General features: G+C 39.3%; 1 protein-coding gene across 1 annotated transcript in view; it reads left to right on the forward strand.

Annotated features, from left to right (window-relative positions):
- Positions 1-238: 238 nt before the first annotated feature.
- The window catches only part of HCN1 (hyperpolarization activated cyclic nucleotide gated potassium channel 1), a 392,613-nt gene continuing 380,775 nt past the window's right edge, over positions 239-12,076 (forward strand). Inside the window, exon 1 of the mRNA XM_049648096.1 lies at positions 239-642. Within this exon, the coding sequence (XP_049504053.1) occupies positions 239-642 (404 nt within the window). The remainder of the gene's footprint in view (positions 643-12,076) is intronic.

The following is a 12,076-nucleotide window of genomic DNA, read 5'->3' on the forward strand; positions in this document are numbered from 1 at the left end:
GCCGCGGCGGAACCGGGAGCGCAGCCACTGAGGGCAGCGGCGGCGGCGGGAGCGAGGCGCGCAGGGAGCAGCGGCGCGGGCGGGAAGCAGAAGCCGCCGCCGCCGCCGCCGCCGCCGCGACGGGCAGCCGAGCTCGCCGGCAGCCAGCTCGGGCCCCTGCCCCCTCGGCTTCGTGCCCCCGGCGCCGGGCGGCCGGCGGGTCTGGAGCCCGCGCCGTCGCCGGCCGCGTCCCCCGGGCATGGAAGGAGGCGGCAAACGCAACTCCTCGTCCAACAGCCGGGACGATGGCAACAGCGTCTTCCCCGCCAAGGCGCCCGCGACGGGCGCGGGGTCGGCCGCGGCCGACAAGCGCCTGGGCACCCCGCCGGGGGGCGGCGGGGCCGGCGCGAAGGAGCACGGCAACTCGGTGTGCTTCAAGGTGGACGGCGGCGGCGGCGGCGAGGAGTCGGCCGGGGGCTTCGAGGACGCCGAGGGCCCCCGGCGGCAGTACGGCTTCATGCAGAGGCAGTTCACCTCCATGCTGCAGCCCGGGGTCAACAAATTCTCCCTCCGCATGTTTGGGAGCCAGAAGGCGGTGGAAAAGGAGCAGGAAAGGGTTAAAACTGCAGGCTTCTGGATTATCCACCCTTACAGCGATTTCAGGTGAGGACTCCCGGCCGCCGCCCCACCCTCCCTTCCGGGCGCGCCCTCCAACACGCGTCCCCGCACCTGGGAGGGGGCGCCCGGGGACTCGGAGGGAGGGGTTGCGGGGCGGGAGGGGGGTGGCGCTGCCGGAGGCTTCCACTCCGGCTGCTCGGGCTCCACTCTTCAACTAGTTTCGGCCGAGGAGGGGGTGGAATGAGGAGCTCCTGTTGCCCGGGAATCCCAGGGAGGTTTCGCCTCCTTTGCCTTGTGAACTTTGGGGATACATCGGGGAAGATGTGACCCCCCCCCCCAGATGGAAGGATGCTAAGTTGTGCCAAAAAACGATAACAACAACAACAAAACAAAAAACCAAAAAACCAAAAAACTTTTACTTCGGAGCTGAGAGTGTAAGGAAGCGGCCAGAAAGTCGTCTTTGGGGTGACACCTATCCTCGCGCTGCCCCCCGCCTTTCCCAAAGGGGAAAAAGGCGCTCCTGGGCTTGAGGAGAGGATGGGGCAAGCGGAGACAGTGACTCACAAGTCCTAGCTGTTCCAGCCGCTCTCACCCCTGGGGAATGTTAATCTGTTTTTCATCTGCTTATAGGCACTGGGCATCCTCAATGCATTTCTTCAGAATAGTGGCTGGCAGGCTCAGGAAGGGCAATTTGCGCTTGGATAGTCCCTGACTTGAGATTTCAGCCGGGCAGGCGCTGCCAGCTTGGGCAGCAGCGTGGCAGGAAGCTTCGAGTTCCAGAAACAGACAGGGGGCGTTTCCAGAGCCCCCTCCCTGAGACTGAGAGACACCCTTTCTTGACCTTGACTACAAGTCTGTTTCGCAAAGCTCTTTCCCGTTTCCCAGCCCGGGAACTAGGGCAGGAGGAGAGCTGTCCGCCAGGGAAACTGCTTCGGAGAATTAAAATTAAGACGTTTCCCGATCTTATTTGTCGCCCAAGTATGTATTCGGTTATAAGCATGTTTAAGAGATTATCAAATGAAGGTCGTGAAGTAGATCCTCTTATTAACGTGCGCACACGCTGCAGCTTCCGAATAAGGTTGGGTTTTCCATTTAAATTCTAAAACTCAGGGTGGCTTGCCTTTTCTCTTTCTTTCTTTCTTTCTTTCTTTCTTTCTTTCAAGTGAATTCATTCGAAAAAGAAGAAGAATCAGTGAAAAAGTATATGTGCAAATTAAGCCGATTTAATAGGCGTCTATTAAACAGCAATCAAAGATAGCAATAAAAAGCAGCATTACTTTGAGTTATGTTTAAGGGAAATTGCCATCGACTCCATGCCTCCGCAGGAGCTGTCCACAGTTCTGAATGACATTAGCTTTGGAAAACCCAAACTCCTGCCGCACTAAGCCTGGGAGTGAACGTCTTCACCTTCTTTGAATTTTATATATTGTCTCAGAAATCAGTAGCGTCTATTATTTGTGCATAGAGTGAATGGCTTTTAGGAAGTGTATCATTTTAAGGTTCTTATTTACCAAAACATGTAACAAAGTCCAAAGGAGGACTTATAGAATGTAATGACATTTATAGTCTATAGCAAATTAAGAGTTGGATTGTAAGAATGTTTACGTTGAAAAGGATCTAAATAAACTGCCACGTTTCCTCCCTCAGGAAGATAAGCAGACTTATAAATGACCTTGTTTTAAGGCACATTAGACTGTCATGTTCTTTAAAATTTTAAAGGTTAGAATCAAATGTAGAAAACTATCTCTCCCTCAATCCTCAGTGGAAATATGTTGCAACCTAGTCCCTTTTGTTTTTCTTTCCTGAGAAAAACTTTACAAGGAAACAGGCTTCAGCCTTAATAACAAAAGTAAGCATGGTGTTTCCAGTAATATATGTGGTTCACTGTTCACATGCAAATAAAATGCTACACTTTATTTATTTTACCTCAATTGAGTGATCCCTTTTGATTACTTTTACTTTTATTTCTTGAACAATGTAAAAAGAGACTACACTTTTCAAAATGTGGCACATGGTACATAATTAAGCTTTTACCACCTACTGGATAAAAACATAGGGCCACCTTTCAGGAATTGGAATAGTGTGCCAGAATCTTTTGAATGAATGAAATTCATGAAATTAAAGATTCTACACATTTTCTCAAGTGAATCATCTGAGACTAATATCAAACAACAAAAAAGTTACTAAGAAATAAATTGAGATCAGATGATGGTTAACTTTTACCATGCACTTCAAATAAATGAGAAATGATTAAAAAGTGAGGTAATACTCTAAACAAAATCCAGTGTGGAGTAGTTTACAATACTGGATTTTCTCTTGCATAACTGGACAAAAGGAAATGTCAGACACAAATTAAACAATTACTAGGTTTAGGTTTCTAACTGGAAGGTATCTGAAAAAGATAGATTTTAAAACTCGCAATTACAATATATGTTTTTCCAAAACAAAAAACTAAGGAAGTAATGATGTAAATACTTATTTGCCTATGTCAAGACATTTAAATCTTATTATTATTTCATTAACATTTTTATATGATATCAATAAGATTTCTCAAAACCTATATAACATGTCAGGATAATGGAACGGAAAAAGCAGAAATAAGAAAGACAAAACTCTGGCAGTACTTTTTTCCCTAAAGGACAAGAAATATGGGAAAAATCTCTAACATAGTAGAAATGTTATGGTTATGATCTGTTCACCTCAGGCTTTTTCCTGAAGAAGACACTTTAAGGGCAGGGCTTCGCTATGATTCCTACAATGCCAAACTGATGTTCAGTAATAATTCAGCGACTGAGAAAGTGACACTTAAGAATCAGTTTCCATGGAGGGGTGGGAGATACTGGAAATAAAGTTTTTTTTTTTCTTTTTTAACTTGATACTTTCATAAGCTTTTGCATGGCCAAGAAAGTTTACTCATTTTGCTCTTTGGTCAGTCCCATCCTGCTGAATGTAGGGGAGTCTGCCACTCCGGGGTAGGTCAGGACTTTACCACTGTGCTGGTGATCCAGTGTCCCTTTTTAGGATGACTTCTGAGCCAAGGCCTTTTCCACTTCCTGGGCTTTGCTCCCACTGAGACTCCCGCAGAGCTAACTAGGTGCTTCTCTCACCTGCCCAAGAGAGCTATTGCTGTGTCTGGCACGTAGTTTTCTCCTATCTCTGGTGTAAGTAGGGCAGAGGCTCTGTATTTCCCTTCTTTCTCAGGAGAGGATGATGTTAGAAGCCTTCAGGGACTAAAGAAGAGTCAAATACTACCAAAACTGTTAGAAATAACCGGGTGGCAGAAAGGGAGATGTGATGATGGAAGCAGAGATCACAGTGATGTCCCAGGAGTCAAAGAGTGCATTCAGTGTCTAAAAGCTGGAAACGGCAAGCAGTGGATTCTCCCCTAGAGCCTCCAGAAGGAACATAGCCTTTGATTTTAGTCTTGTAAGACTTGTTTTTTTCTCTTTGTTTGTTTTTAGAAATAACTGGGTGGGAGCTAGAGAGTTTAGTAAAAAAAAAATCTTATGTTTTTGTCTATACCATGGTATATAATCATCCAAACTAGGGAAAATATAGTTACTTAAAAAGTAAAAGTAGGAGCACCTGGATGACTTAATCAGTTAAGTGGCGGCCGACTCTTGATCTCGGCTCAGGTCATGATCTCGCCATTTGTGATTTTGAGCCCTGCATCAGGCTCTGTGCTGACAGTGTGGAGCCTGCTTGAAATTCTCTCTTCCACCATAAGAGACTCTTAAAATGCAGAGAACAGACTGAGGGTTGATGGGGGGTGGGGGAGAGGGGAAAGTGGGTGATGGGCATTGAAGAGGGCACTTATTGGGATGAGCACTTGGTGTTGTATGGGAGCCAATTTGACAATAAATTATACTTAAAAAAAATTCTCTCTTCCCCCTCTCTCTGCCCCTCCCCCACTTGTACATGTATCTTCTCTCTCTTTCTCTCTTGCTCTCAAAATAAATAAATAAGCTTAAAAAAACCAAAAAGGAAAAAGTAAAATTATACTGATCTTTGTGTAGTAAGGACACAGTCTCAGTCTTGCTGAGTTTCATGTGTACCACACACGCAAAAAGAAATATCTAATTAGGAGGTTAAATGTGATTTTTCTTGAGATTACTAACAGTGATTATATATTTATTAGCTAAAATTTTATTTTTTATTTATTTAATAAAAAGGTGACTCTGGCCTAGCATTGTGCTTTCACAGCTAATCTATAGTTATGACATAATCATTCAAATGGATTGAAGGAATAGAGGACTTTTCTGGATGGTTTTTATTATCTGAGTAATTTACCTTGGAAGAATGTATCCCCAGACTATTTGCCATTTCAGGGATTCTGACATTATTTTCCTGGGTCACACTTATATATAGGGCTCTTTTATAGATAATGTTCCCATTTCATATATATTGTCGGCCAACATCTTGCCTCTGGTAAGGGAGGAGATTTTATATCTTGGCTTGTTATTTCTTCCACTACTTTTCATCAATTAGTATGAACAACTGTACGAAAAGCTTATTGTGTCATAAGTACACAAGGACCCTAGAGACGGGAGTCACTTCCTGAAGCTATTGCCATTTCTGGCCTTCCATCTCTGCTTCGTGTTGCAGCCACAATAATAGTGATGTCAGAGGTCACTGATATGTTCATTAGTGAAGGGAGGCTTCGCCCATATTACACAGTAAGTCAGAGACAGGCCTTTGTTTCTAGGAGCTTCTCAGGAAAAAACAATTCAACCTTCTGGGGTTTAAGGACTAATTAGCCTACTGTTATGTTATCTTTGTGCTAAATGCAATCTGTACGCTCCCAGCAATGCTCCTTTTATTTGTTTTCCATATCAACACAGCCAAAATTAACCATAAGAATTTATTTATTTTCTCGGTTGGGTGAAACTTTTTATATCTTATAAATTCAATTAAGTTTTTCCTAGTGACTCTACCAACTGTTAGGCCCAATTAAAGTGAAATGATTTGGAAGTATGAATTTATTCCATTACTTTTTCTTAGTATCCATTTAAGTTGTAAAACTTTAAATTTTATTTGATGTTTCACTATTTAATTGCATTTGATAGATCTTAGTGTGATATTATACTATTAAAATGTTACAAGATGTTTTGCATTTTTTTTCTGAGCAACTTTCCCTTTAAACCTACTTTTGGGACTTATTATAAATTGAGAATCTTTGGGCAGATGCGTTTTTACCAATTCACATTTAATTATGTCGACTTGTATTTATGAACTTGAATGTTGATGAGTAATGCAAGAATTTTAAATGCATTAGAATAATACATTACTCATTATCAAAAGCTCATTTAACAAAATCTAATTAAGCTATATCTACTTGGTCAAAAATCACAAACTGAAGCAACACCAACACCAAAAAGCAATTTAAGTAGTATTTGTAATTCTGCATTATTCATTATTCAATGAACCTATATCCCAAAGTGAGTAAGAGGCAAGCAAAATATATCTGATGTGATGCTTATGTGAACATTTTGCCATTCTAAGTGTAATTCTTTTCTTTAGCAGATAATTCACTTCATTACTTAGAGACAAGTAAGTAATGGGTTAAGGGTAAGGACTTTCAAATATAGTTTCTTATAATTAAAATACAAATTATGGCAAACCATAGCACCACAATGAAGAGTGCTGAACGTTTTCAGAGTCTGTGACAAAATTTCGTTTTATCATTTTATACAAAGAAGTAACAAACTATGAGTTAGGTAGCAGAGGTGGTGATAATGAAGAAAAAATCTGCATATACTAGGAAAAAAGACTGTTTTTACTTAGACTGAATACTTTTCTTCTACAAATAAATTTCTTTGTGAAGGCATCTTGATATACAACTTACCATTATTTTTTTCAAAAAAAAAAAAATCAAGGGAATATAGTGATGCTCCCTGGTGCATCCTGGTATTATCTGTGTTATTGCAAAAGAAACCATTCTGATGCTATTAATTCTCTGTGATGTGTGTGTGTGTGTGTGTGTGTGTGTGTGTGTATGTGTATGTGCATTGTGCATGTGGAATGAAACTATTCAAGGGACCTTTGTACACGATTATATGCACACAGCATATATATTGATGTTGATTGTTTTTTAGTTGAACTTTTACCTGACACTTTCACCCAAGTTTGAATGACAAAAATGGATGTCATGGCCCTTTTCAAGTTTAATAGTTAATTTCCCCATAATAATCTTCAGCCATTTCACATAGTAACTGACCACTTGGTTAAAGCAAAGTAGCAAAATTATACATGTCCTGGATTTATAATTGGACCATCTTATTTATGTAGACCTGTTTTTATTTTTAAGACATTAGCTACAATTCTAAAGAAGTCAGGCTAATTACACATATACAGAATTAGCAACTATTTACAGATTTTGTACTTTCAGGTTAAATAGTGCTGCAGTGAACATCTTTATATATTACTCTTCATTATATTTTGGACAGTCCAGGGAATGGAATTACTGACTGTGAACATTTTAGAGATTCTATACATATTGACTTTACCAATTAACATTGCCACTGGTTGAGACACTTTTTTTAAACAAAAATGTTTATTTATTTCGAGAGCGAGAGAGAGGAGCAAGCGAGCATGTGAGCGGGGGAAGGGCAGAGAGAGAGAGAGAGAGAGAGAGAGAGAGAGAGAATTTCAAGCAGGCTCTGTGCTGTCAGCGCAGAGCCCAATACAGGATTCGATCCCACGAACTGTGAGATCGTGACCTTAGTGGAGATCAAGAGTCAGATGCTCCTCTGACTGAGCCACCTAGGCACCCAGAGGCACTTTTTAAAATTGTGAGTGACATAGGTTTATCAGTGTTGCTGATATTTCTGTTTAGATATACACAAGTAGTTTTAGGACAGAAAGTCAAAACTATATTTGTCATAGAGTAGCAAGAGTGATCTTAAAAAGCAAATAATACTACTTAATGTCTAATAATATCATGCCGCTTAAAACCCTTTAGAGGCTTCCCATTTCTCTTACAGTACATTTGAGCTACAAGATGAGCTACAAGATCTTGAATAGTTTCAGTTTATCTATGCAACCTCCTCACCCACAACTTACTCCCTCACTATTTTCTGGACACCTGGGTAAATTTTCAGCCCCTACAGTAAGCTGAGTTCTCCCCACCACAGAGGTTTTGATGTGAAATTTAACCCCGCTGTCTAAAATTCTCTTTTTACTTTCTGTCATTTTGCATCACACCTAGTTTCTCCTTGTCATTTGGATTTTCATTTAATCATTGTGATCACCCTCAGCTTTCACCACCCCCTCCCCCCCGTTTAGTTTTCTATCTGGGTCTCTTCTTTCATTGGAATTTATAGTTACATTTATTTTATTTATGTCCCTCCACTAGAATTTAAATTCCATGACCTCATCTATATTACTCAATTTTGTATTTCTAATGCCATTAAAGTACACATAAGAGATTGTTTTCCTGCTTCAATTTTCTCAGATGCTTTATTTTTAACAGCTTTTTGAGCTATAATTCAGTTACAGTATAATTCACTCATTTAAAGCATATGATTGAATTTTTTCTAGTATGTTCACAGAGTTGTACAGCCATTACCCAAACCAATTTTAGAAAATTTTATCACTCCAAGTAGGAACCCCTACCTATTAGCACTCATTTCTCTCTCCCCTTCCTTCCTGCCCCCATTGCTGTAAGCAGTCAGGAATCTACTTTCTGCCTCCAGAGATTGTTTTTTCCTGGACATTTCATATCAATGAGATGATATAATGTGTAGTCTTTTGTTATTGGCTTCTTTCGCTTAGCATATTTTCAAGTCTCATCCATGTTGTAGCATGTTTCAGCACTTTCTCTTTTGCGGAAGACTGTTCTGTTGTATGGCTATACCAGATTTGTTTATCCATTCATCAGTTGATGCACATCTGCATTGTTTCTACCTTTCAGCCACTGTGAATACTGCTGATGTGAACATTCTTATACAGTTTCTTGTGAGGAGATGTATTTTCATTTATCTTAGAATTGAAATCACTGGGTCAGCATACAGACTTTTAACAAATGTTATTGAATGAATAGACAACTAATTAGTCTGCAACCAGGATATGCACACATTTAATCTTACAATTACTAAATCCAGATAAAGAAAGCTCTTCCTTTCCCTAAAGCAACACCTAGCATCCACTCCCCACTGCCACCTGCAAGGACATGTCACAACCATTACATTTCCCTGCCCAGCGTGCAGATGACTAAATGAAACTGCAGGAACATTAAGTAGCATGAACATGGTGACATAGATAGTAAGAACTGGGCCAGGAATTCAGCTCTTCTGAATCTTAATTCTCTCAGTCCAACCTAAAAGGAAGCAAGGCTGCTAGTATAAGTAATTCTCCTAACCTGCAAGGAAACATTATGGATTAAACCTAATCATTTATGCTTCCTACCTCTTGAAACCATTCCAAAATAATATGAGAAGACACACAGATAGATAGATAAATAGAAGAGAGAGGAGAAAACAGAGAACAAGAGATCTCAAAAACATTTTGGAAAATACGAAAGCTAATGGAGAAATTATATTTTACTTCCATGATTCTTCACCACTGAGCCCCAGAGGTGCTTAGGACATGAGGTACCAGTTAAGAAGCAGTTTCCAGGAAAGCCAGGCTGAAATTCACTTCCTAGTGAATACAGAACTTTCAGTCTTAACATTAGAATGTTTGGAGTCAGGCCAGTTCTCCCCAAGCAGGACACAAGAAAACTATATCCAATGGGAGACATTTCAAGATCTTCCAGTAAAAATTCTTGTTCATTATCTAATGATTTTTCAAAAAGCCTTACATATGTACATAGAGACTGTAATTATATGTTGGTATTCTATCATCTAATATGATATCTAAGCAAAACATTATGAGTCTTCTGAGAAAAGTCTCCATCATAAAAGAGAGAGACTAAGTCAAAGAGCAAAAGAAAGTCCAGAGAACAGAGAGGCATTTGGGGTTAAGGGAAATTACATTATTAAAAATAGTCTATAAATTATATCTTCAGGAAGATATTTTATGTAAGACAACAAGAACAATATGCTGTGAAAAGAGTATCCAGAAAATTTTTTTCAAAAAGTGCTCACATGTAAGAAGTTGGCACATGAAGTCTAGGAAACCTCTCAGAATTAGGGCAAAAAGAAGAACAGAACATGTAATGAATAAAATAAAGGATAACTCATCAGGTCAAAATCTATAAAAAACAGTTTCAAAATGAGAACAAGTGTGAAAATGGACATATGGAATTAACAGGGACATTTTAAACAAAAGTTTCCAGATAGCAGGAAGTGAAATGTCTTTTCTGAGAAACTCGCAGAATGCTCAGCATCAGGGAAGGAGAAGACCCCATAAAGGGTCTCCACACAGAAGCTGGGTCAGAAGACAATACAAAAATTGTTCAAAGAGAAATTTACATATCAAGAAGTGGGAAAAATACTGTAAGCTAAATGATAATGTAGCAGTCTCCAAAATTCTGGGTTTTAGTTTTTTTTAATTATAAAATGAGGAAAATAACATATGTATCTTATCAGGTTGTTGGAGCGATACATATTTTATGGTGATATTATAAATATTTTTATAGCGTCTAGATACACGGTGCTTAGAAATTACGCTCTGCACTTAATGCTATGTAATTGTTAGCTATTATCATGAAAGTAAATTTGAAACGGAATTAAGGAGTGTGAACTATTTGAGAAAAGAAAATACTCTCTTCGCACATACTTGACAATCTTCAGAATTCTTTAAAGCAAATGTGTCTGTGAAGACAGGGCCATAGAAGCATTAGGCTGTTCTGATTTCTTTTTATCTTGTTAAGTCTCGGCGGCAGAAACCCTGATGTACAATGGTAGGTTTTGTGTGTGCTATATGAAATAGCTTTACTCATGAGGCAGTTAGCACTGGAAAACTTCTAATGCATCCTCTATCTGTAAAACTTTGCAGATACACCATTATTATCTTCAAAGTTGGTATAGAATGCTATCGTACTGAACATTTAGAATAGCTTTTAGGGAAAATTCTAACGGCACTGAGTTGCATGTACTCCTTCCTGTTAATCTTTATTTTCGTTAGGAAATGGCATAGTTAAACCATTTGGTATCTTATTTCAAATCAGTTAAACATTATATAGGAGCCAAATAAAATGATTCATAACTTGCTAAATTCTTTCATTTTTTTATTGTCAAATTTAATAGTCTATGAAAAATGGTTATTTGGAAATATAAGAAAGATTGCAAATTTAAAAGGATGATTTTTAATGTCTTTTTTTTTACATCATTTTTGAGCAGATGTCACTTATTACCCTTGCAGAATGTGTTAGCCTTGTTTTTTTTAAAGATAATATACCTTATTAAAAATTATGCAATCTTAGTTGAGAGATGTGAGTAGGAGCTGAGAAAATGAATGTTGAGTGTTATATTGGTGGTACAGGGAAAATGAGTACTCCTTATTTTTTCTATAGAGACGTTATTCATTATTTAAATGATTATTTTTAGAAAGGTTATTTGTTCTGAGCAATAAATTGGGTATTTGTTTTGAATAATCATGTAAGTGAATTAGGTTGAAGATTAGAGACAGTCTTGGATTCAGATGTATTTTTTTGGTTTATAAAACGGCAGAGGTACATGCTGAAACTGCCTAGTTATGGTTGTATCTGTACTGAACAATATAAATAACCCAGGGATTCTGTAAGCTGTAATTATTGGTTAAGCTAATCATTCATGCCCGTCCATTAGTGACTGTCAGGTTGTCAGGCTCATAGAATACTTTAAGAATCAAATGAAAGCTGTGGATCCTCTGTCCTAGAAAAGTGCATATATTCACAAAATTTTATCTGTGATTTCAAGAGGTTTGTGGTTGCCTGCAAGCACATTTATTTTTGGCCTCCAGCTTAAGACTTCCTGAACTATCTAATATTTTTACACAGAAATATGATACTAAAAACAATGGGTAGAAGATAGCTAGAGACAGAGTTTCGTTTGGACAAGCCATTGAAGAATTAGAACTGAGGCTAGGAAGATTTGTCTCAAGGGGCAGAGAATTCCCTGTCAACCAAATAGCTTAGTTCTGAGGCTAGATACGTGGTCAGCAGGGATTGAATAGATGTTTGTTCTTGATAGGTCAGTCAGTGCAATAAAGTCAGTGCGCAAAGTGATAGCGAGAAACATTTGAGATGAGAAGACGCTAGATGATTTTCTGTAGATGATGTTTACCTGCTTTGAAAAGCTGATTGAGGGATGCCTGGGTGGCTCAATCAGTTAAGCGTCCAACTTTTTGTTTCAGCTCAGGTCATGATCTCATGGTTCACAGGTTTGAGTCGCATGTCAGGCTCTGCACTGACAAAGCAGAACCGGCTTGGGAATCTCTCTCTCCCTGTCTCTCTGCCCCTCCCCTCACTCACTCACTCTCTCTCAAAAGAAATAAATAAACTAAAAAAAACAACAAAACAAAACAACTGATCGAATCAACTGAGAGATGATCGAGC

The sequence above is a fragment of the Panthera uncia genome (assembly GCF_023721935.1).
Source record: "Panthera uncia isolate 11264 chromosome A1 unlocalized genomic scaffold, Puncia_PCG_1.0 HiC_scaffold_17, whole genome shotgun sequence".
NCBI classification, from domain to species: Eukaryota; Metazoa; Chordata; class Mammalia; order Carnivora; family Felidae; genus Panthera; species Panthera uncia.